This window comes from Apteryx rowi, unplaced genomic scaffold (assembly GCF_003343035.1).
Source record: "Apteryx rowi isolate R43461 unplaced genomic scaffold, aptRow1 scaffold_10, whole genome shotgun sequence".
In the NCBI taxonomy this organism is placed as follows: Eukaryota; Metazoa; Chordata; class Aves; order Apterygiformes; family Apterygidae; genus Apteryx; species Apteryx rowi.
In genome coordinates, this window is record NW_020447197.1 from 2,638,988 (window position 1) to 2,663,608 (window position 24,621).

Sequence of the window (24,621 nt, forward strand, 5' to 3'; positions counted from 1 at the left end):
TCCATAAGAATTTACTGTAGCTAGAGAGATTAGAGAGCAGAAACTTCTGAGGCTCAAAATGGCTTTCCTCTTCCCAAAATCTTGAGACGCAAAATTAACACCACAGTCATTTCTCCCAAGAACAACAACTTGCTTATGTGCTAAAAAATTAAATTTAAACCCCATGTTTTAACAGTGACACCTACCAGAACAGGATGAAGCCCATTATAACTGAACTTCCAAAAATCCTCCATGTAGCTTTTCACGGATCCTTATCCACACATGAATCATGAAGATTACTGTGATGCTGCAGCAGCTAATACAAACACTGTGGGACCTCTTGAGGTTTCTTTTATCCTTTTCTCTTTGTCATTGTATTTCAGAACCATCAGATGTACCTCCTGTTCAAATTGTGTAGTTCCTCTGGCATCCTCAAAAACTATGAACTACCAAGACCATTTCGTCCAGCCAGAGAAACAACTCATATGATTAAGGGTTACAGGATTTGTCACATTAACTAAAGCATGTCTCACCCTGTGTCAGAAAGTCTTTAATAAAAATCTATTCTAAAAATATATTTCATCCTGTCATCTTTCTCACTGCACAGCAGCCAGTACTGTTAGATAGGTGGTCTTTGATGTCTGCAATCCCCTACAATAATACGAGTACCCACGTTTCATCCATTTAATTCTCTCTTTAAACTTTAGCTCTCACAGAAAACATTCAACTGATTCTTCAAATTCAGACAATTACTTCTATTTTCATTCCTTAGATTGGGTCATGAATGAATGCTCACCATTGTGCTGGAATTGCATTAGACTGACATGTCCTTACTACAAGTGTTGAATCAGTCACTTACTCCTTTGTCTGTCAACTACAATAGGTTTCACAGAAGCTTTCTCCTACTTCAGCAYCAGGCCAAGATCAATTTAAATGGCTGCACACTACCAACAAATACACCATCTCATTCTTTATCTCAGAAAGGTGGAGGTCTTTTATATCACTGATCAAAAATGAAGACAAAGAMATGAAACGTACAACATGAAGTAATAGTTGATTTAAAAAAAAAAGAGATGGGTTCCAGCTGACAAGGAAAAAAATTAGAGTGCTGCCAACATCCTATTTTATTTCCATATTTCATTTGGTTGATTAATTTCTTGGGTCAGAATTTAGGTTAGGAAAAGACTGTACAGAAGATGTTCAGCCCTGACTTCTTATATTTAGCCTATTATTTTGTTTCCCTTCCTGTCATACAAATTTGTTCTCTAAAAATATTACTACAAGGGAAAACTACAGGGTATATGCTGGGGCTTTGTGGTTATCCACAGTCCCAGATTTCTTTTAGGCCATCCTGTCCTAGATCACCTACAAACTTTTTTTTTCCAGTAACAACAAAAAACTGGCTGCCAGCCTGAATTTATTCTAAAATTAGCTGCATACTCACAGAACCATAGAATAGTTGAGGCTGGAAGGGACCTCAGAGATAATCTAGTCCAAAGCATCTGCTCAAAGCAGCATCACCTAGAGCAGGTTATGCAGGATCGTAGCTGGGTTTTGAATTATCTCCAAGGATGGAGATTCCATGACCTCTCTAGCCAATCTGTTCCAGCATCTAGCCACCCTAACAGTACTCTCAGTACTCATATTCAAAGCACAATAAATCAAAAGAAAAGGAGAAAAATCCCAAATTGAATTTTTGATTGCATCTTAAGGTGAGAAAAACATTAACATATCTTTTCAAAAATTGACCTGTTGGGAGGTGGGTACACTATGAGACAAATGTCTTACTCTATCACAGCATTTTTATGCAACTTTCAGTTCCTCGCTTGTATTATAATATAAATATCAGGAAATGTTTTTTGAATATGGAAGGATAATGTTTATCACCTATTAAAAATCAGACAATTTAATTTCTCTTTTGCACTCTTTTTTGGGAAGACGAAGTTTGGGGCAAGGGAGCACAGTACTTTGGCAGCATAGCTTCTAATGAACAGCAACTTCTCTCTCTGTTCAGAGGACAGTGTTTTCTAATTTTTTTGATCTAGGAAGGTAAAGGAAAAACTGAGACACAGAAAAGCATTTTAATAAACAAGTCCTGTAAGTAAAAAATCACAAACATGACCAAAACAGAACAGACATCAAAATTCAAGAATGAATTCTGCTAGGATCACAGAGCTTCTGACTTAGAAATGAATATATTTCTGTAAAGCTAAAAATCACTTTATTAAGATTTATGCTATGATTTGTAAATCTCTTGCAAYGTTTCTACATATGCTTTAGAATTTGTAAATCTATTATAGGATTTGCAATTCAACTTTTCAACTTATAAAGCAGATGTGAGATGTAACAAAATCCTATCTTAAGGMACCGATTCCTAAATCAGAGTTTCAGAGTTCAAAATTACCAGTCCATTGTATAAATCAGAGGATAAATCCAGACTCTAGGAACACCAGTGTTTTGGGTCTATCAAGATGATATTGCCAGAAACTTAAAAAACTTCTGAAACTGAAATGGCAACTTCTATAAGAAAACACTGCTGACTAGTTTAGAATGCTGCTCCTGTCTTTACTAAGTGTTTTAAGAACACTTCCTAAGTTGAYATGTTTTACTTCCAAACAAAAGTTATTTAAAAAACATGAGGAATGTCTAACAATTATGAAACTTACTTAAAATTCAGAGAATCTTTCCTCATTTAAATTCTGTTGTTGGATTTCACTTTCCTTTTTCTAAATAGACAGCAGTCAAGCTACATTTCTGTTTCCTCCACTATCATGAGGCTTGCAAGCTATCACTTTCCCTTAAAAAAAAGAAAGCTAATACTAATAAAGTGGTAAGAGGATTGAAAGAGCTCAGGCTTACAAACCTAACACAAGTATGAAATAAAACTAACCACAGTAGTAGTCATTTGATACCTACATTTTTGGTACTACTGAATTTCTCCCCCCCCCCTTTTTTTTTAAACTAGAAATACTTTATGGCATTACCTACATAACCTTTATATAACTCTTCTTACACCTTAACCACCTACTTCTAACTCTTGAGAAAATACTACCAATACTATCTTCTCAAAGCCTGTATTTGCTCATTCTGAGCAGTTTTAAAAAGATTCTACAAGATAGTGCATGCTAGATGATGCATCTGTTTTTTCAATGGATTAGCAGCACATACTATTACTGCACAGAGGACTATTTGGCTGCTCACCATTAAAACTCAAAGTCACATTTAATATAGTGATTTTGCGGAGGGAGCAGAGGTAGCTGCCTAGGGAATGAGTTCTTTGCTTTACCTTGTCCATATGCTGTATTTACTATTACAAAAAGCAAAACAGATTCCATACAATGCAGAAATCACTACTGCCTGAGTTTTAACTGCTAATGGCTTGGCAATGCTTCATTCAGTTCTATCAAAGTGGGCAAAGTARTGCTGAAAATCCCTTGCTGTCCTGGATTAAACTAGCGCTGGAAAAAACTGCACAGTGGACAACTTGAAATATTGCTGATGTTTGGAAATGAAGAAAAATTAGGCATTTTAAAACATGAGTAGGCCAGCTGTTCTAAAAATCAGTCTCCCCGTTTTGGGCATTGTATCAAAAAGGAATAGGCTGTCACAAAGTGTCAGCTTTAGCTGACATCTGCTGTAAGAAAAAAAAAATCTACCTCCCAAGTAGACAGCACAAGCAGTTGTTCATTACCTATTTTGTAAAGGGATGTCCCCATAGCACAGTTTTAAATAAATATGCAAATCATTATATTACTATTCTAAAACATCTATAACTTCACTGAGGTTTTAAATAACCCAAGAGGCTTCATTTTTTTCCTGATTCAATAGACCCACCTGTCAGCCATCTGAAATTAGCACATAAGAGGTATTTGAAGCTACACATACTTGTCCTAATTGAAATTGAAACAGTTACCAAAGTTTCAAAGGTTTATTCATATCATTCTCATAGCCTAGTTTTTGCATATGAAAAACAYGTCAGAAAACAAAAGCATCTGGCAACAAACTGATTATTTCCTGATCTAGCTTTGCACGCATTCCACAGCAAATACCGACTAGCACCACTGCATACAGAACTACTCCAAAAGCACTGAAGAAAGCAGCACTGTAAGCCGGGACTGCCTACTTTGCTGGTACTTCCCTGATGAGCTTCTTGTGCGGCACAACATATTGTTACAGACTTTCCACACACTCCTGAAACTTTCTTGTAGTGCACCACTGACAGCTGGCCATCTCTATTCCCAAGTATTTCTTCCAATATTCCCCTTTTCCCAAAGCTCTAGGCTTCCACAAAATAATCACCACAGCATTTTAAATTGCTGGACTAGGGGAAAGAAAGGACAGTTTTGCATCAGAACTGATGCACATTCATACATAAAGAAGTCTTCTCCTACTGTCCCTAAATAGGAAGGAGTCAACATGTCTGCACTCATACTGAGAGCACTTAGGGAGCACATACGCCTACAGTGCTCCATTACATCACTCCTAAAGGCCATCTAGTGGAGGGCAACCAGACAGAGGAAGCTCCCCTCATGCACGAGACCTCATTGGACATGATACTCCACTTACCTGCTCAAAATGCATTTTGTAACCCTGCATCCTGCCATAACTAAGAAACCTCATCTACCACTATTCGGAGGATGACACTGGGAAGGATGACTAAGGGAACAAACAGCTTCAGAGAGCACTAGCTACAGAGGAAGAGGTAAGCTCACCCATCAGGGTAAGTCCTGATGGGATGCACCCACAAGTTGCTGACGGAGTTAGCCGATGTCACTGTGAGGCCAAGAAAGCAAATGTCACTATCTCCAAGAGCAACAAGGAGGATCGGGGTAACTATAGGCTCGTCAGCCTCACCTCAATCCCCATGAAGATGATGGAGCCAATAATCCCGGAAACCATTTCCAAATGTATGAAGGACAACAAGGCGTCTGGGAGTAGTCAGCATTGATTTATGAAAGGGAAAATCATGTCTGACCAACCTGACAGCCTTCTGTGATGAGATGACTGGCTGGGTGGATAAGCGGAGAGCAGTGGATGTTTATCTTGATGCAAGTAAGGCTTTTGACACTGTCTCCCATAACATCCTCATCGATAAACTGGTAAGTAGAGACTAGATAAATGGGGTTGTGATCAGCAGCACAATGTCCAGCTGGAAGCCAGTCACCAGCAGTGTACCCCAGGGGTCAACACAGGGCCCAGTACTGCTTGTCTTCATTAATAACCTTGACAAAGGGACAGACTGCATACTCAGCAAGTATGCAGATGATGCAAAACTGGGAGGAATGGTTGATAGATCAGATAGATGTGCTACCATTCAGAAGGACCTTGACAGACTGGAGAAATGGGCCGACAGGAACCTCRTGAAGCTCAGCAAAGGGAGATGCAAAGTCCCACACCTGGGGATGAATAACCCCACGCACCAGTACAGACTGGGGGCCGACTGGCTGGAAAGCACTTTGGCAGAGAAGGACCCGGGGCAGGGTCCTAGTGGACCCCAAGTTGGCCATGAGCCAGCAATGCACCCTCACAGCAAAGGCAGCCAACAGCATGCTGGGCTGCATGAGAAGGGCCACCACCAGCAGGTCAAGGGAGGTAGTATTCCCCTCGACCCAGCACGGGGGTGACCACATCTGGAGTGCTGGGTGCAGTTCTGGGCTCCCCGCTACAGGAGAGACATGGGCAGGGTGGAGCAAATGCAGCAAAGGGCCACAAAGGTGATTACAGGATTGGAGGATCTCTCCGATTAGGAGAGGTGGAGACAGCTGGGAGTGTTTAGTCTGGAGAAGGGGGGGCTTGGGGGAGATCTTAAAGTGTAAAAATACCTGAGGGGAGTGTGAAGAAGATAGAGCCAGACTCTTCTCAACTGAAAGGGCCAGAGGCAACAGGCACAAACTGAAATACAGGAAATTCCATTTAAATGTAAGGATTCTTTTTTTTCTTTTTTTCTTTACAGTGAGAACGGTCAAGCACTGGACAGGTTGCCCAGGTAGGTTGTGGAGTCTTCATCTTCGGAGATACTCAAAGCTTGCCTAGACACAGTCCTGAGCAATCTCTCTGGTTGAACCTGCTCTGAGCAGGGGGCTTGGACTAGATTATTTCCAGAGGTCCCTTCCAACTTCATTCTATGGTTCTATCATTCTGCAGGATCAGCTCATTCTCCTGTGACAAGGGCTGCGATCTCATTAATGGCATTCAAGATGAATCTCAGCCACACCTTGGAACACCATGCTCCTGAAACCTGCTGTCACTGAGATCACATCACCCATGTTCTCATGGTTCTCAGCGCAGACGACCAGCACATACTGTTTATCCTGTTCTTGGAACATCAGCTTCCTTCACCACCACTCAAATGTTGTTCTTAGCCAACCAGCTAAACAACCAAAACAACAGCTTCTCTCTCTTTTTTGGTCCCTTCTCAGTTCCCACTGGGTAGAAGATTCTACTATCTCTGAGGAGAAGAAAACAATGCAAATCTGAAAAAGCTATGAGAAAGAACAAAATGCTTCTGAAAACTGGCCAAAACCACATCGTGATGAGTTATCTTCTACTACTTTGTGGAACAGTACTGTATAATATAATACTACATATTTATGTAATAAAAGAATAGTTTTCATATCTCCACTTTAAGATGATTAGTTTAACTTCTGGAGGAGTTTCTACCTGTCTGAAAGCAGGAAGAGGTACTATTATCTTTTTTATGCAGCTGCTGAATATGGTTAGCAGTGGGCTGGAACAAAGATCAAGCTGAATTAAAGTTGGGTTGGTTTATACTGGCTTGCACTATTCAAACTGCAATAACAAAATTTCAACTATAAAACTAATTACACCTTCAACTGCTCAAACAATCAGCCAGCTGGCTTTACAGTGCTCTTGATACTATGCAGGTGCACTTGCAGGTGTTAACTTTGCAGGTGTGCTTGCAGGTGTTAACTTTGCAATATAGAGGAGTTACTTTGTAGTATTACAACTACAAGGCAAAGTTAACTAACCCTTGTTAGCAAATATATGCCTTTATTTGTAAACATGTCTATTGCATTCAGTTCCTTAATATATTCCTTCTTGTGAGGGGAAATACCTTGCAATCAGTCATTTTGGTTCTGATATTTTTCCCTTTAGTTCCTATTTGGCCAGAATTATTTGTAGCATCTGACCAGAGTTTATTTTTTTGGTTTTTCTTTTTTTGAGACAGTTACGGCATCATTAATAACAAGTATCACCTACCACAAATGCCTGCCTTTTGAGTTCTCATCTCTGCAGTACAAACTCCTGAGTAAAACAGAGTCATCTCCAAAACACAGATATTTTTATGAGCTTTGTAGACATAGAAAAAAAATAGGAAAAAGACACAAGGCAATAGTGAATTGGATCAACTAAGCTCAAAAATGTACACCTTTAAACACAAAAGCAAACAGTTTTGGGTAACTTCAAACCTTCTTTTAATTGCACATAATAGAACAAAGTCCAGAAATGATTTTTCAGGTTAGTGAATTAAATGAAAAGCTAGAAAAAGAAAAAACAAAACAAAAAAACTGATTCAGGTTCAACCAAAACAGAAGCATTACTGTTTTTAGCATAGAAAATAAATACACATAGTTTGGTTTATTCCACAACACTTGCATTTTATACAAAATGAAAATGCAGTCACTTAACACTTTTCTCTCTTCCCTATATTAGGTCAACTTTTAAACAGAAAGTAAACAATTTTTTTTTTAATGTAAAAAGGGAAAAAAAAGGCTTTTTAAAATCCCCTTTTACAAACAAAACTAAAAATAAATTTGGCCTAAATTGACAAATACATTCTGCCCAATTTTTTCTTGAATGAATTTGCCCTTCATTGAAAAAATACCAGCCAGTTTTAAATCCAGCTTGCCTGAACAGCCATATTCAGAATCACAGAACAGTTGAGGTTGGAAAGGACCTCTGGAGATCATCTAGTTCAATTCCTCTGCTCAAAGCAGGCTCAGCTACAGCAGGTTGCCTTGCCCAGTATGGCAGGTTGCCATATTAAGGTACAAGTTTTTAAATCTGGACAAGTATCATTGTTCAGTATGCACAGTATGTCCTGATTTAATCTCTCAGTCATCCGAAATGGAAGACAGTAATAACGAGACTCAGCTATTCAGAAGAAAAGGGAAAAGGGGCCTAGGACACTGAGGCTGCTTTACTGTAATTAATACTGTGATCTTGCAAGGTTTAAGTTGCATACATAGATACACACTAGAGAAAGGAAGAATGACTTGAACCTCATGTTAGTTTTCTGTATCACTCCTCTCTCCAGATCCCGCACTGCATAAACAAAGTTTGGGTGTCTTCAAAAAGAATTCCACTCAAAAGGTAATCACTTACTGCTCTAAGTCCTTTCTGGATCCCAAAACATCAGCAACACCAGTGTCACCTCACTGCAGCAGAGAGGAGTCAACTTTGAATAGCCCAAGATCAGTATAAGGAAGTACTTCAGCCGAAGTGAACAAAGAAATGCGTTTACAGGCTGAAGTAGCAAAAAACCAAAAGGGACTGTATTTGTTTTGCTATTTCTATCCATGCTTTTGCTATAATCTCAGATTTCATTTGCTGCTAAAATTTCCTGCCTATCTGCTAGACACTGCTGGATGAAATAAACTCAAGTATCATTAGCTCAACTGGGTTCGGAAAAAAACCACCCCCCTTTCTGAAACACAGTGAAACACTGGAAAAGGCTACACAAGAGAGAGGATTAGAAGAAACCAAAGCAGGTGTGTAGAGAGGGGAGTTAACTAGCAGATAACTGGCAACAGAGCAAGTGGTCCCTAAAATTGGCCTCTGGCTGACAGTCAGAGTTTAGCTGGTTCTTGAAATGTATTAATATGCATTGCCACCTAGGGAGATGCACAACTATTCATCCCTCTGCCTTTTCAAACAAAAGTAATTTCTTTCCTTATCCATACACAGCAATCTAATAAAATATTTCCTCAAAAACCTGACTTGGGTCTCATCTCCCTTCTTAACATGACTCCCATATACAACCAGACTATATATACTGACACTCCTCACAGAACTCCCTGATGCTATAAAGCAAATCCCTCATCCCAGATTCTCAGCCCACGCAAAGACAATTAATGTCAACTGGACGCTGCAAGTGTGCAGAGGTTTGTAGTAGCAGATCCCAACACAGCAGCTAGAGCTACTGCTATGCAGTGATGGTTGCTGTTTCATGAGCACATAATAAAAGTGCTTCTAAAGTTAATAAGTGAAATTTTCAATGCAAACACCCTTTTTGAAGAAAAGTAGTGATACGCAATAGCTCACACAAAAAATTACACTGAGCTGAAATACGATGCACTAGCTGTCAGCCAAGAAGTGAAGGGATTATTTTTAAGTATGATTGCAAAAAAAAGATTTAAATATGCTGAACTCCTTTTTGAGTTGTGGAGCTTCAAAAAATCTAATTTGAACACCATTCAAAATAATATTTTTGCTGTAACAGAAACTCAGAGTGGCTTTACTAGAAATTGGTCTGTAGGGTGTCAAGTCTGTTTAGCAGTTTGTAGCTATCCAAAATTTCAAAAATACTGCGGAGTCCTCTCCAACTTAAGCTTCATAAGCAAATCAATCCTGATTATAATCTGGATGAGAAACTAGATGTGTAGGTACTGACGAAGAGGTTTCAGAGAGTCTCTAGGCAGTATATGTTTTCCTTTAAGCTAATTCCACAGCCTAGAAAGTGTTATTTTGTGTTCAACTTTGTTCAACTGGTGTTCGATTTGGTGTTTGCCAATTGCGCATTCCTCTACCCTTTTAAATTCACATTTTTTATGATTTTATGTTTGAAATTGAGGAAGTTGTGACCATATGGCTCAGTATGTCCTTTGCAAGACTCAGAAGATACAAATTTTGCAAGGAAGCTGTTGCAGTACCACCAGCAGTATTCTTTTTTCTATCCCCCAATACTCCAGTGTAAGATCACTTCATTTTAAATTCAAATTTGTTTTTAGGGTCCCCTCCCCACTAAGCTAAATTTATAGGTATCTGTTGTCTGCTATATAATACATTAGTCTACATCTCAAACCTGTGAGCCTAAAATAACTTGGTATCTAAGCTGGCCAACTGATTTTCTCACTTTTTAGTACATATGACCCTGACTGAAAGCTAAGGAAGGAAAAAATAAACACCACCACAGACCATACAATTTGGCACTTACATACAAATTTAGATGTTTTATTGTATGCTGCCAGATCTGAAGAGGTAGCTCATGAATTTAAATACCTTTTGAACTCTTAGTGGTCAAGGTATTATTGAAAATCTGCTGAAATTATTACTTACTATGCTGACTATTCAAAAGACAGTATTTTCTGAAGATTTACCTCTCTACTGCAGTACTACAGACTCTTCCATGTGGAAGATAAAACAGTGTACCAGCTTGTACAGTATGGTTAGTTATGATAAGTCTGAGTCTATCCTCACTTTTAATTTATCTGATGTCATTAGCAGAACATAAATTTAAATATTGAATAAAATGATTCTAAAAGATCATTTCCACAGCTGCAAAGACAAATGTAGAAAAACTATCTGACTTTTGTATGGTACAATTCTTTGAAAGAGCACACAAACAAGGGCTGAACACAGCTTATAAATCATCATGACGTTTTACAACAGAACATTTCAGAGCATATGCTGCATGCACATGGTCAGAACTGTTAGACAATGTTCTGTTGCCTCTGACTTCTGCTCAACTGTCTGCTTCAAAGGAGTAAAATATCAGAAAGTAGAGGCCTGTAAGGACAAACCTAGATGACAGGCAGAAAGCCTGTAAACATACAGAATCATAGGGCTGACTAAAACTAAAGTAGGCAAGTACTTCCATCACAGTATGTAAATACTTACATCTACTCCAAGTAATTCCTTGTATCCACCACAGAAGAACTGGCTAAACTGAATTAAAGAATGACACATGACTAAAGAGGTAAATGTCCAGGGCTTTTTATGATGCATAGATGGTGTTCTTTAACTTCTGCTGTAATCTATCAAAACATGGGGAACACCGTTAAAATAGTCTTCAAGGATGCAAAATCCAACACCTCTGAGTATTCCAACCGGCTATTCTGCCACAATGAGTACCATTTATGTTGCTCATTTTCTGCTGTACGTTACCTTTAAAAAAGTTACCAGAAACAATTACTATAGCTACTGATCGTAGTCAGTGCTTTCCTCAGCCCGCATATTAAGGCTTTTAAACTACGCCATATTTTTCCCCTTCAAGCAGTATTTTTCTTCTAAAAATTCAATCAAATATGTGTGGAACTGTTCTCCTGACTGATCTGTTAAGCTTTCATCCTGCAGCCTCAAACCTAGGGTTTGCTCCTGATCCTTCATCACAGCCTGAAATCTGTAACTGTTATTTAAGTGTACACCACAATAACAAAAAAATCTTTGAATCCTTACAACACTAGAGAGACAATCACACTGCAAATAAAACATTCTGCCTGTTACTGAGGATTAGGAGCGCCCAAAATGAATACCTGTCAATAATTAGCCTTCAGTCAGCCACTGAAATATTGTGGGCAGAATATTACATAGCTTCCATTTATGTTTTCCAAGAAAAACATAAAGAAAATAAAAAATAAATGTACATACTGAGAAATTCATGAATAAATATAAACCAAAAGGTTTTCATCTGCTGTGAGGAAAAATTCAATGAGAAACAAGGCAGAAAAACTGCCTACTTACTAGGACACTTAGACTACTGCTTTTGCAATCTTCCTCAGATATTCAAGAGGTCACGTTACATGGCTTCAGAGAGAAAGGAAGAGGAAAGTAACCACATACTGCCTCATGAAACTTGCCAATCATCTCCAAAATGACTTGTTATTCCATGTCATTTTCTGTTAAAATATATACAAATATATACATTTATATACACACACATTTTATTTATTTATTTAGAGAGAATTAATTGCCCTAATGCTCAGAATTATTGAGCATTTATTATTCCCAATCTCATTAGCCTAGGAATGTTAAAAACTTAAAAAATATATATATAAATCTAATTTCTAGCCCTCAAATAATGAAGAACTGTATTCCTACCACAGCCCTTATCCGTTAAACAGTAAAATGAATGTGAATGATCCTAGTGTGTTCAAAGAAAGGTATATTTAGCCTCACCTTAATTCCAATGGCTCATTTATATTGTAAATGTTCAGTGAAAGCCTAAACTCCTTAAYTCAACCTCAGAATTCCAATCCTATGTGGAATTATATGGTACAAAGCATTTAAATGGCTGTGAACAAGAAAAYGTAACCTACCTCACTAGAAAGTAGCATTAGTCAGAAGGTTCTGATTTTGAAAAAAAACAAAAAGATGTAGAAGTTATTATTTAGATTTGGAAAAGCTCTGATAGAACTAAAGACCATTACAGAGGTAGAGCTAAAAACAAAAGGTTAGTGCAATAAGTACTTGGACTCTCTTTGGGTGTGAGCTCAATCAAGGACCAACACAGCCACTGTGACCAGTGTTCAGAAATATGTGATCAAGATTTCACCGATTCTGGTCTTTCTTGTGTAGCCAAATCCCAACAGCAATGTTTGAGGAACGCTGGTGTCAATCGCCCCTACACAAATGCAATGTTCACTAATTACAATATTAGGACTCTGTGCATTTCCCCTCTGTATTATCACTGATTTTTCACCCAAATCCCTGTATTTTAGCTCACACAACTAGCTGTTCAGAGCAACCTGAAGCATAGGCTATTTCTGAATAATAATATTTATATATACTACTTTGCCTGAATGCTATAACCTCTATGTAAAAATTCTTTAAAAAAATATTACACTAGAAACTCTGGCTGATTGAGTAAGACTATTTCAGAGCCATTATATTTCAGCGTTTTTAAACTCACAAATATTTTCTACGATACTGTCTGAAGAATTCTTCATGAAATACTTTCTAGTCCCCCACTGCACAGACAGGAATCCTATTACGAGGTACCTTATCTCAGGGACAGGGTTCTTCATGCTTATCGCAATGACACTTTTCTATTTACATACTAAGATTGACAAATAGGTTCTGTCCATATTTTTGTTTATTGAGCCATTTTTCTGCGTGGAAATGGATTTGATTTAAAATGGCTCTGAAGTACTGCAATAGAGAAACCTAATGTATCTCTGTGATACAAAGGTAGGGGAAAGAAAGTGCAGCATTCAGAAGGTGGAAAAAAGCATTCAGAAAATGGAAAAAAAGTAGATGTGGGAAGTCGCTCCAATTCTTATGCTATTCTTCTAAACTCTGTTTTCAAGATACTTTTTGCCACATAAGAAGGTTCAGAGGGGAATAAGAGACTTAATTACATATGCTTGAGTCCCAACCACTGGATCTGTTTGATTTCCAAAGCAGCAAAATAAAACAAAGTTTTATAGAAATGGAGGAGGATAGTGCTTGGAAACCAGAATCAGGCAGATAACTGACACTAAAAAAGGCTCAAACAATTATTCCAGGACTGACATGGTGGTGAAGAGACACACGATTGGGAGAGTCTTAAGAAGAGAAGAAACACACATTATCAAACAAGGCAGCAGAAACTTTTACCTAAAGCTGTTGACTTCTCTTTTCCTATCCGTTTTTAAACAGTTTTCCTGTTTTCCTTTTAAATAGAGACCAAAAAAAAAATTTCCACTCACAAGTATTAGGCATCTCAAAACCATCCTCCAGCTGTTACTGCCTATTCTAAAATAATTCATATGCAGAAGTATTGCATTTCCATCTTCATGAGACAGAAGATGATTTGAGCTAAAACCTCAAGAGAGCTTCAAAGTTCTCTCTGAATTATTACATAAATTCCCATTTAAAAAAAATGTTGTCAAATTTGAGAAGAAATACATAAACATAACCATTTCCTGAAGATTTTCTTGTAGGGAAAAAAAACTGAAGCAATGCAATACTCTGAAGCCACAGACAAATTTGTTTTCAGAGTAAAAAAATTTGAGAGATAATAGGTAGCAGCACGGAAATACACGCCTTCTGCATCTTATTCAATAGTACAACACCGTTTGTTCACTTTCATTCTTTACTAAAGTGATGGCTAAGCTTAGCTCATCCATTTGTTTCCTTCGGATCACTTACATTCCTAGGAATTTCCTAGTAAAACAGGATAATGGTCATAGAGCAAATGGCAACAGTAACAGTTCTTCTTTTGGCAACGCATGAAGTGCAGATGGTATCAAATCTGCACCAGAAACTTAATCAGGGATTTCCACTGCAAATCTCCTGCAGTGCATGTGACACTGAATCAAAGTGATACTGGCAACCTTGGGTATCTAGCACTTTTATTCTACATGTAGTTTGTTTAAATACATTATATGCAAGCACATCCCTCAGTTGAAAGTTTGGGCTCCAGAATTATTTGTATGGGTTGCAGGCATCGGTTACCTCTAACCAAGCTGATTCACAAGTCTCCAGAGAATTAAAAAAAAAAAAAAATTAAAAAAAAAAAAAAAAGGAAATGCACAAATTATTTCCATCTCATCTACCTTTCAGTGACATAATTATAACAAAAAGTTTCTCCATGTGCTCCTCTGAGCTCTTTCTAGCATCACTACATTCAATGACCAAAACATAAGTGATTTTAGGAGTATGATAGCCTATTCCTGCTCATGAATGGTGCTCAGAGATTTGAAAGAACAGACAAGGTACACTAAGGTTCCAGCAGAACCCATCAACCTACCTATAAGGATAGCACCATTTTTGGTAGTATCAAGGCTTTTCTCAAACGAGAGATTGGAATGCACACAGCCCACAAGAACATTTACTGTCAGCAAACCAACATATAAGGTTTAGGCACTTAAGTGTCATCATGTTCATGTATCTGTTTTAATTAACTTYACTTCCCATGTAGGGTAAATAAAACATTATGGAGTCAGCCAGACTGATGAACAACAAACCATTCTTCAAAYAACTCCATGAAATGAGCAAGAATAAAGCTTGAAAAGTGTTACATTTACTTCTGCAGCTCCGAGGGCATTTTTAAGAACACTAGGTCAGGTGCACCGAGACACTGAGAAAATGTGCAATTTCTTCCCCACTGAGCTGTCAAGGCATTTCATGCTGTGAATAGCTAACACCCTTCTTTGACAACCAGGCAAATATTTCTATTTTCTGCCATTCTAGTCATGAAGCATCTCAGCGTTGCCTCAGTTGATTTAGTGCCAATTCAAGTCAGGCTTTAGATGTCTAAGCTAGTAACTGGACCAAATATTCTTGATGAAGCCTTGTCACAAACTCAGAGAGTGCTGTGCAATACATTTCCAAATAGTTAGATAGTAAAAAAGGTTGTAAAGCTGAAAAGACAGTAGACAGGCAGAACACACATTCACTGAACTGCCAGAACAGAGATTTAAGTATTGCATACAAGTCAAATATGCCGCTGTTCCAATTTATTAACACTGCTTTCAAAAAAATAAAATTCTTTAAGTACATAATTCTTCTTATTCAATTCTTTATTTCCCATACTTGCAAAATGTATTAGTTATGTGTCTCTAAGTAAAYAACCAAGTCTATGAGCTGAAACAAAGCAAAAAGAACATATCCTATTCAAGCAATTGCACAAAGGTATAATAAATTGTTCTTACATCATCTGAAATACAAATTTCTGGTTATACTGCACTGGCAGCTAACATCCAGAAATTTCCACTACCATTACCATGAAAGTGTAAGATACAGAATGAAGGGAAAAATATTTTTTTTTAGTGAGGACAGATCCAGCAGGACCTGTTCAGAAATCACTGTATTACTTCTTTTYTCACAGGGTAAGAATAAGCAGGCAGGAATAATAGTGCAGTGTGTGAATTAGCATTAATAAAAAAGCAACAAAATAAACGACTTAGAGTGGGGCCACCTGTGGTCCACCCTGTGGACTATGCTGCCATTACACAGTGTTCCCTTACTCTGGGTTTCTATTTCAGACGGGATTTGGCTCACTGTTTTAACTCCCATACTTAAAATCTACACAGATTTAAAACGTTGATTAGCTGAATACGCCTAGAACAGTACTTACCACTACTGGGATAGCCGGGTGTTGATGGATCACCTCCACTGTTCAAGGAAACCATAAAGGCTTTATCAGCAAGTTCCGCAGTCTTCGGTAAATCACAAGGATCAATGTAAAGAAGAACACCGCCAAACCCTGCATCTTCTAACAGAGAAAGCTGAGGGAACAAAAAGACAGAGATGACTACTAACGAAAACCATAACAAAACATATTATTTATTTTAATTACTGTTGAGATAGGAGCTTAATCTTATACCAGGTTCTCACTGTACTATGCACTGTAGAAACACAACAAAGACAGGTGTAATCTAAATACAGCAGCTATCATTTGAAAAGGCAAAATTAAAAAYCAAAGTTGATTCAAGTTCATGTTTCCCATTCATTTTAAAAGCTATTTTCAAAGGCTAATGACAAAATTAATTCTTATTTAAAAATAAATGATATGCAGTATGTTGAGGAAATGCAGTGCTTCACTGAAGTTGCAACTGAAATCTGTAACTGTTGCACCTYCACCTCCTTTATTGTGATACAGTCCTCAAACAAGGTTGCTGTGTCAGAGGTTCTATTCAGAYGAGGTACAGGTCATGATTCAACAACGTACAGAAAGAAATACCAAAATGGAGCTCTATTTCTACTCATTAGACACTTGCTAGACTTATTGCTCTTTAAAACATCTTTTCATATGATATTAATACCACCTTGTAAATGTCYTGGTTTTGAAACTAATCTTCTTAAAGCAGCTCTTCCATATTTTCCATGTCATTAACAGTATGATATTCCTGGTTAGTTTACTTCTTCAAGGACATGCATAAATATGTGTAGCACATAATAAAGGTTTGCATACACTGCATCACTCTTGCAAAGGATTTCTGGTCACAGCAGTTACTCTTCACTTGAGAGAAAACACAGGCGTTCCTAGACCTTAAAACAAACAAACAAACCCACACATGCAATCTAGCTTACCCAATCTTTGGAGTCTGCCTCCTGTCAGACAAACAGTTTTTAATTCTGTCTTATTAGAACATCTCCGTTTGAGTTGGTACTGGCAATTAGCCTTTCTAAAAATCTATAGATCTGGGGCAGCAAATTGGGCWGGCTTCCCCAAAGTTAAGGACAAAAGCATCCAAGCACCAAAGCTTAGAGCAGCCTACAGTACCATTTTGACAGAAATCCCAGACTTTCCCTTTTATAGAGGATTTAAAAAAATAAGGGGATTTTATTCTGTATCAGATGAAATCACATTGCAATGTGGCAAACGCTCCCATGAAATGAGATGACCTTTCTCTTTAATGCTCTGCATATTTGGAATTGACTGAAGACTACAGCAGTGACACTAAAGTACACTAATTCTTCAGACAGAAGTAATTCCGGCTTTTAAAGATTATGTTACTATTCACTACACTSTACTGATGACTTTCCAAATGGCTATTAAGAGGTCTGAGAAACAACTAAAAGTATGTTTAAATGTAATAGTATATTTCTGGACTGCACAAGTCAGATTTTGTAGGGACCTGAGAAGTTGGTACTATACCTCCATTTCTCAGTTCAATTATTATTCTCCTCCTTCTTTTAGTCCCTTGTCTGGGTATCTTCTTTTCAATTTATTTGCTAGCTGTTGGTTTTAAGGAATGTTTATGCACAGTTATTTTGGCTTTACAATTATGTAAATTACATGAATATATAGCATTCAGTTTAAGCCTCAAAAGCATTTCATGTTTAGCTCTGCTCTTCTTGAAAGTTAATATGGCAGAAAAAAAGGTATAAAAATAACTATGCCTGTTATTTGCCATTTTTGTATGTAAGCATATCTAATATTGTGGTTAGCCAAGATCTTCACATTACAGTCTGAATTCAGATAAACAGATGCAAGTGAACCATTTTTTTCCACAAAATCACCTGTATAATCCTACACATCTTATTATATGAGCAAATCCTAAATGAAAAAGGATAGTCTCCTTGAGACAACTCTATTCAGACGAATACAGGTGTATTGCACACAGGTGTACAGGTGTTCAGACAAACACAGCGAGATTATAATTGAGTAGCACATGTTTTTTAAAAGGTTAAAAATGGATGAGAGTCCTTATGTGTCATGCAGGAATAAAAATTTCCAAAATGGAAGGTTATGCAGTGCTCCCATTTTTATGTTCATATACAGATATTCAGCCAAGGATTTGATAGTACAATAAAAGGGGTGGGAACACTGTAAGAGGAGGAAGAAACATCAAAACTAAGTCATGTAACAGCCAGGATTTACAATAAGAATTACCTTTTCTTTTCCAGCATCCATATCTTGTTCTTCATCTCTGATTTTATTTAATAGTATAGAAGGTAAGAAACAYGTATGCAGTCATTTATTCAAGAAGAGTTTTTAAAACTTTATATTTAACAAAAATCACTTAAATTCCTCTGTTTCGCAGAAGGAAAAGCAACTACACAGCTCTAATCCACCAAGTGCAGCAGCCACTGCTGCCATGGCTACAATCTCTAGTGAGAAGTTGCGTTGTACATGCAAAATTATAAAASAGCTTTCAAGTTTCAGCTGTAATTGCTGCTTTTCAGCTTTCGGACACTTGACATCACAACTATGTCAACTATGCCCACAACAAACAATTACTGTTGCTTCCATTTTCATCTTAAATAAAGTCAATATCTTAATAGCCACAAAGAGCCCCAGCACAAAATATGTTTTTTTTTTTAACCTGACTAAAGACATAATATAAAATCCTTTTCCTCCAGAAAAATTGATATGTATCCATTCAAATCAATGCWTTACTTCAGTTCTACGATCTAACCAACAGCATAATCTGCCCCTTCTGTTGTTGGGGATATGCCTTCTCCTTCTCCCAAAGCCACAATGTCTGGGAAGAAAATGGAAACTTCAAAAMCATTGAGAAGAAGCAAGATCCTGGTACCCTCCGTTAACCCTTTCAGTGCTGATGGCTCTTTAATACTCCTTTACTATTACAGAATTCTCAATCTTTATACAAGTCTCTATAGTCACTTAAAAAAAGAGCAACTATTTCTTAAACCACACCATGAACATTCTGGACTCAGTTTATTCTAATACAAAACTCTTGCTGCTTTATCAAAAGCTCCGTCATGTAACTATTTTGTACTAGTTTTCAGGTGCATGTACAAGGTAACACTGAAAGCACCTCTTCATTTAGGCTCATCACTTCCAAAACAGTACACACTAAGCCAAGTGAAGGTATTCTTACAGTATCTGCAAAGGAACTAGTGCAAAACAAGTTGTAGGCAGCACTTCCAGCTTATTTTCTCAGGTACAGATATAATTTATGCRTGACTACAGATCTTAGACAAAACTAGAACTGTCCCCTAGATGATTCCCAATTCACCTTTCCAATGGCAAATCAGCACCAGTTCAGAATATCAAAAGCAAAATAAGGCGGCACCCTAACAACACAACCGGGTTTCTGGGAAGGACAGAGGAACTGGCACGGAACAGTAAACAAAACCACTTCTGTACATGGACAGGTTGAAATGGTATAGACAACTTAGTTTTGCCATAATGGAGGAAAACTCAAAACTACTTTCAATTTTAATCACATTATCTCTGAATGCTGCCGAGGAAACAGTTTTATTTTTGTATATGTCGTATTTGGCATGTACATAACTGAGACTAGGTTTGTACTGTACATTCGAGCCAAGCTTTATTACTGGGCTTTGGTCAAAAACCTACTGGCAGACAGGTGTTAGGACAAAAATGAGGAAGTTCAGCATGATTCTTAGCTGGATAGGAAGCAGCAAGAAGCAGGGGGTCACCACCCTGTTCGTTCTCTCTTACCTGAAGCCAGTGTCTACCTGAATGAATGTTTCATCAGTGGGTTAAGTGATCTGAACACAGGAACAAATCTACCAAGGAGAAGCAAATATAGCCTCTCAATATGAAACTCTGGCAAAATGTTTAAGGGCTCTCTTTAAATAAATGGTTGAACAGGGCAGCAATGCAGCAGATACTGGCCTGAAGCCGTATTTGTCATCTTTCAACTGAGAGCAGTCTTCCCCCCAAAGATCTTTTCTTCTAGTCTCCTCCCAGTTAGGACTATCCTTGCACCTGCCAAGAACCGAAAAGCACAAGAGCAATCAGATAATCAGACTTCATTCTTGTCCAGAGAGTACACTAAACCAGCTGCCCTCTAACCAGTGAGCAGCAGAAAGTTTAAAAACATGACTTATTGAGTTATGTAGCTGTTTGAAAACACATGTTCTCACTTCACAGTTGAAACTGAAGTGTGACTGTGTCAGTACAGTTCTGCTGTTCTGTTCAGGGAGACACATATTTGGGGATGAGTTTCAGCTGGCATATCCAGGGCACAGAACAGAACACCACATCAGGCTTTGGTCTCATCTGCAATACATCAACTAAGASTGCAGAAATAGCCAGAAAAGGGCTTCCTAAACCATTTTCCCAATGCATCCCAACACCTTATCTCCTCTCATCCAGCAAGCTCCTAGTGGCTTAAAGGTAGGGTGTATACTCCAAGAAGTTAGGACACCAGTCGAGGCCAAAGCTCCTGGGTAGACATAGCCTGAATTAAACCAGCATGGCACCTTTTCTCTCTCTTTAGTTGATTCCCAGTAATAGTTCTGTTTACAAATAATGTATAAAGTGGTAACATGTGATTAACTGATGATGTAACACAGTACATTCCTAAACAGTGTTGGTTAACCATGATTATGAATACATYGGAGAAAAGATGATGCAGATAACTGTGGATTGGATCAACTGACCAATTATTTATTAAAAGAGCTGCTAATTGTTCACAATTATTCCCATTCTAACTTGCAAATGATGCCAAAATACAACCAAACTTTCTGAGAACCTTGCTGTGCAACTGTCTGTAGACAGTTCTCCATCTTTGTGCAATCAGTCATGGTGTTGTATGAGCAGACAGCTACAGTCAGCACTTTGGTTTGTCCTCCTCCCTGTCTCCTGGTGAAGGTCATCTTTTCCCCTTTATCCCTCCTGAAAGTTGTAATGGCTGTATTTTAAAAGGTAGGTTATCAGCCCCATTACTGATAAAATATTTTCTCTGTAAGACTTCAGTATAGACTTCAGTCTATACTTATCCGTTTGTGTGTCTTGTTCCACGGTAACAACTGAACCCCTAGATTGTTTTACATAGACTTGGCACAGAAGAAAATATCCCAAACAGTATATTCCTAAAAAATTAATGAAAATTGGATATTGAAAAGAGAAGAGGAAGACCCTGCTAAAGCATCATACAGTGTTAACAAAAACCAGAGAGCTTACCCTTAATGGAAGGAGGAGAATCCATATAAGAAACCACAAAAGAGTGACAGAGAGATGGAAAAGCTTACAGAAACTTGGACCACAAATTAGACATCACAAAATCCAGCCACAAGAAACAAAGCTGTGAAAAACCTTTCATCAACCCATGGAAAAATYTGTTCTTTTTCTGAGAGATACATTATACAAGCTATTCAGTCAAATGCAAAGCATATTGTTTTACAATTCCATATAACTGATTTCTGGCATCATGGAAGAGTCTATCCTTAATTGTGACTTAATCAAAACAAGTGGTACTAACAGTGTGCCTGGAAATGCTGACTGAAAACAGAACAACTTTCAAATTCACTTTACAGTTTGTATATACATTGATAAGTGTTTCTCAGCACGTGACAAATCAAACAGTTGTGCTGAAAAAAAATGAAACAGATTTCTTAATTTTACTATATGATTGCTAATACATCTTACTGTTATACCAAACTTATCAATACTAGCTTCAGTACAAATCCACTGACATTTTCTTGTTGGATCTAATCCTGCTTTCAATTATACTGCATAAGCCTATAGATCTTCAATCACTATGCACTGGTTAGAATATGCTTGTAAATAAAACAATATAAACTAGGTCCATACTGCTATTTAAGATTTCTCCTTTTATCTAGTTATCACGTATTTTAATTATGTTAGTATATAATTTAAAAGTTTACATTTCAAAATAACTTTTAGCACATCATGCTGTCTTAAGCMAAAAATGCCTCAAAATGTAGTTCTCAACTTCAGAAGACATTCATATGCATATATTTTGCATTAGGGAAAGTGTATATACTGTATCCTCACTCCTATACACACAAACTTAATAAATAATATTAGGTTACTCCTTGTAACTATCCACACGTTCTTAAAGGCCTTTTTACAGTATCCCCACAATACGGCAGAAAGAGGCTTTTGTGTAAATCGAAACTGAACTAATTATACCGTAAGCCGCAAACTTATCACTTTTGTCAGCTCCATGAAGATCATGTACCCTGTGAATTTATTATATGAAAACCTGAAAGTTTAAGTCAGTCACAATAATTGACAAGGAACCGAGAAGCTTTGGGCAGGAGCTCCTTTGGKATAGTGATACAAAAGCACCAAAGCTTTAACTGGTACAATAAAAAAAAGCATTTCTCTCCATTCTTAATTCAATATTATCAACAGTTTCATTGCAAAAACTAACATACGTCAAAACTATGTCTCTTACTGGCAAAGTAACATAACTTTAATGAAGAGATTAAATATGCTTTAGCTACAGGCACTTTACAGACCCCTGAAACATGGTGGGGTTTTGTTTGTTTGTTTGTTTTTTTAATAGGGCAGTTTGGACTCCTTAAACTTCAGTTTGCACCACCTGGTGCCTTGTATCATTTCAGTTTGTTCCAAATAGACAAAAAGTTACAAAAATTGTATTTCACACAAAATCTGCATTAGTATAAATGACCACAATTCATTAGACACTAGACAATGAAGGCTTTTAAGTGTCATCTACAGAAAGTACTACCTATCTTAGGCCAAACCTTTTCCTCCTCCTAAAACAAGATTCTCAATTTACAAGCCCACTCAGCGTTAACACATTAAGACCTACATATTACACACTCGCACAATAAAAACTTACTGGATTTTCCTGCTTATATGTTAACTGCCTACATATAATTGTCATTCCCTTTTCTCTGCCCCTTCTACATAATCCACATAAAGATGTAGACAGATAATCATATATATTAAAAGTCTTGATATGTATGGAGTGCCTAAACAAAAATCACATCTTTCAATTAAGTTTCTCTGAAGCTGATGAAACTACTCTGAGCTTAAAATTAAACAGAATTCACAAACATTTGCAGGATCTGTATCTCCTATTGTCATTACACTTCAGTGCAATGATCAACGTTAATTAGACAGATAACAGCAACCAGAGTCTTTAACTAGTGAATTTTTTGATGCATAGTACAACATGCAAAAGACATGGTCCATTAATCTGAGACATAGCTTTATCAGTTGGACAGGCTATAAGTTATTAATTATTCTTTTCTACTGAAGTTCCAATTAAAATCATGAGGCTCCACATGAACACCCATCTCATTTTACTAATTGGCAATACCTAAAATTACCAAGCAGGAGTAAAGTGCCATTTAAACTGTTGGAAGACCTCACTGACATCATGTATTTCTACTTCTGAAACAGATTCCTTGAGTTAAAAAAACAAACAGAACCCCCCCCCCCCCGAAAAAAAACCAAACAAACCCACCCCACTATGCCTAGTGCAGATTTAGATGCTGCCATCCTCTTAATCACCTACTATAATACAGTATACTTAGGGGCTGCAGTGGTATCACAATCAAGACTAAAGGCTGAAAAAAACAGATCCGAGTATCTACATTTTTATATAAATCCTTCAATTTGCATGTTTTTTAAGGTGGCAAAGGTCCATTTTGGCTCTAGCTTAATTTTTGAACGCTACACTTAATGTTTAATCATGCTACTACTTTTCCCATCACAGGGTACAGTTCTAGGGGCACAGTTCAAAAGAATTTTGCAGTGAATACTATCCCAAGATGCTCAGGCTTTCGCTGATCCATCCTCAAGGTGCTACATTAAGATAGTGAAGGAGATGGAGGACATAGCCAGTTTAACAGCTGAGTGCACTGGGAGGATGAAAATAAACATATCTTTCCTGTTCAGCTCAAACACTGTGCTTGCCTAAGGAACAATGCTATTGCTATATTGAACAAACAGGACTGGGAAAGGGATCCAGCTGCACAAACCTGCAAAAAGCTAGAAATGTGGGCAACTGTGACCCCATAAGTGACAGGCTACTCTGTAACAGTTTAAAAAGGTGGAAAACGTACTGTATTTGAATTAAACAAACTGCACCTGATATACAGTGTTACATACCTGAACAATACAAAATCAAAAATTTGTTTTGCAACATGGCAAGGCCTTCAAATTTTGATGCATTTGCTGCCAAAAGAATGGTAATATGAAACTCAGTTCTTTATGGAAAGAGACTGACATGCATGACTAAGAGATGGTCCTGTTTGTTCAATATAGCGATAGCTTTGTTCCTTAGACAAGTTGTCAAGACATTTTTAACAACCACTTTCTAAACGGAAATTGTCATTCAGAATTTTCAGTTTTCATAATTTTATCCTAAAGATGACTTCTAGAGAGAGGAGGTTTTCTTCTTGTATTTCCTGGATGTCCTATAGAATGAGGGAGGAAAAGCAGAACGAAAGGATAAGTCTTAGAAAGTTGACTATAAAAAAATCTGCTTACAAATGACAGGACTATATGGCAGTGAGGAAGGAAGGCTGCTT

The 24,621-nt window shown here is 37.5% G+C and overlaps 1 protein-coding gene across 1 annotated transcript in view; it reads right to left on the bottom strand.

Moving 5' to 3' along the window:
- Positions 1-24,621, bottom strand: part of NAALADL2 (N-acetylated alpha-linked acidic dipeptidase like 2) — a 305,207-nt gene that overhangs the window by 187,273 nt on the left and 93,313 nt on the right. Inside the window, exon 5 of the mRNA XM_026060735.1 lies at positions 16,001-16,151. Within this exon, the coding sequence (XP_025916520.1) occupies positions 16,001-16,151 (151 nt within the window). The remainder of the gene's footprint in view (positions 1-16,000; positions 16,152-24,621) is intronic.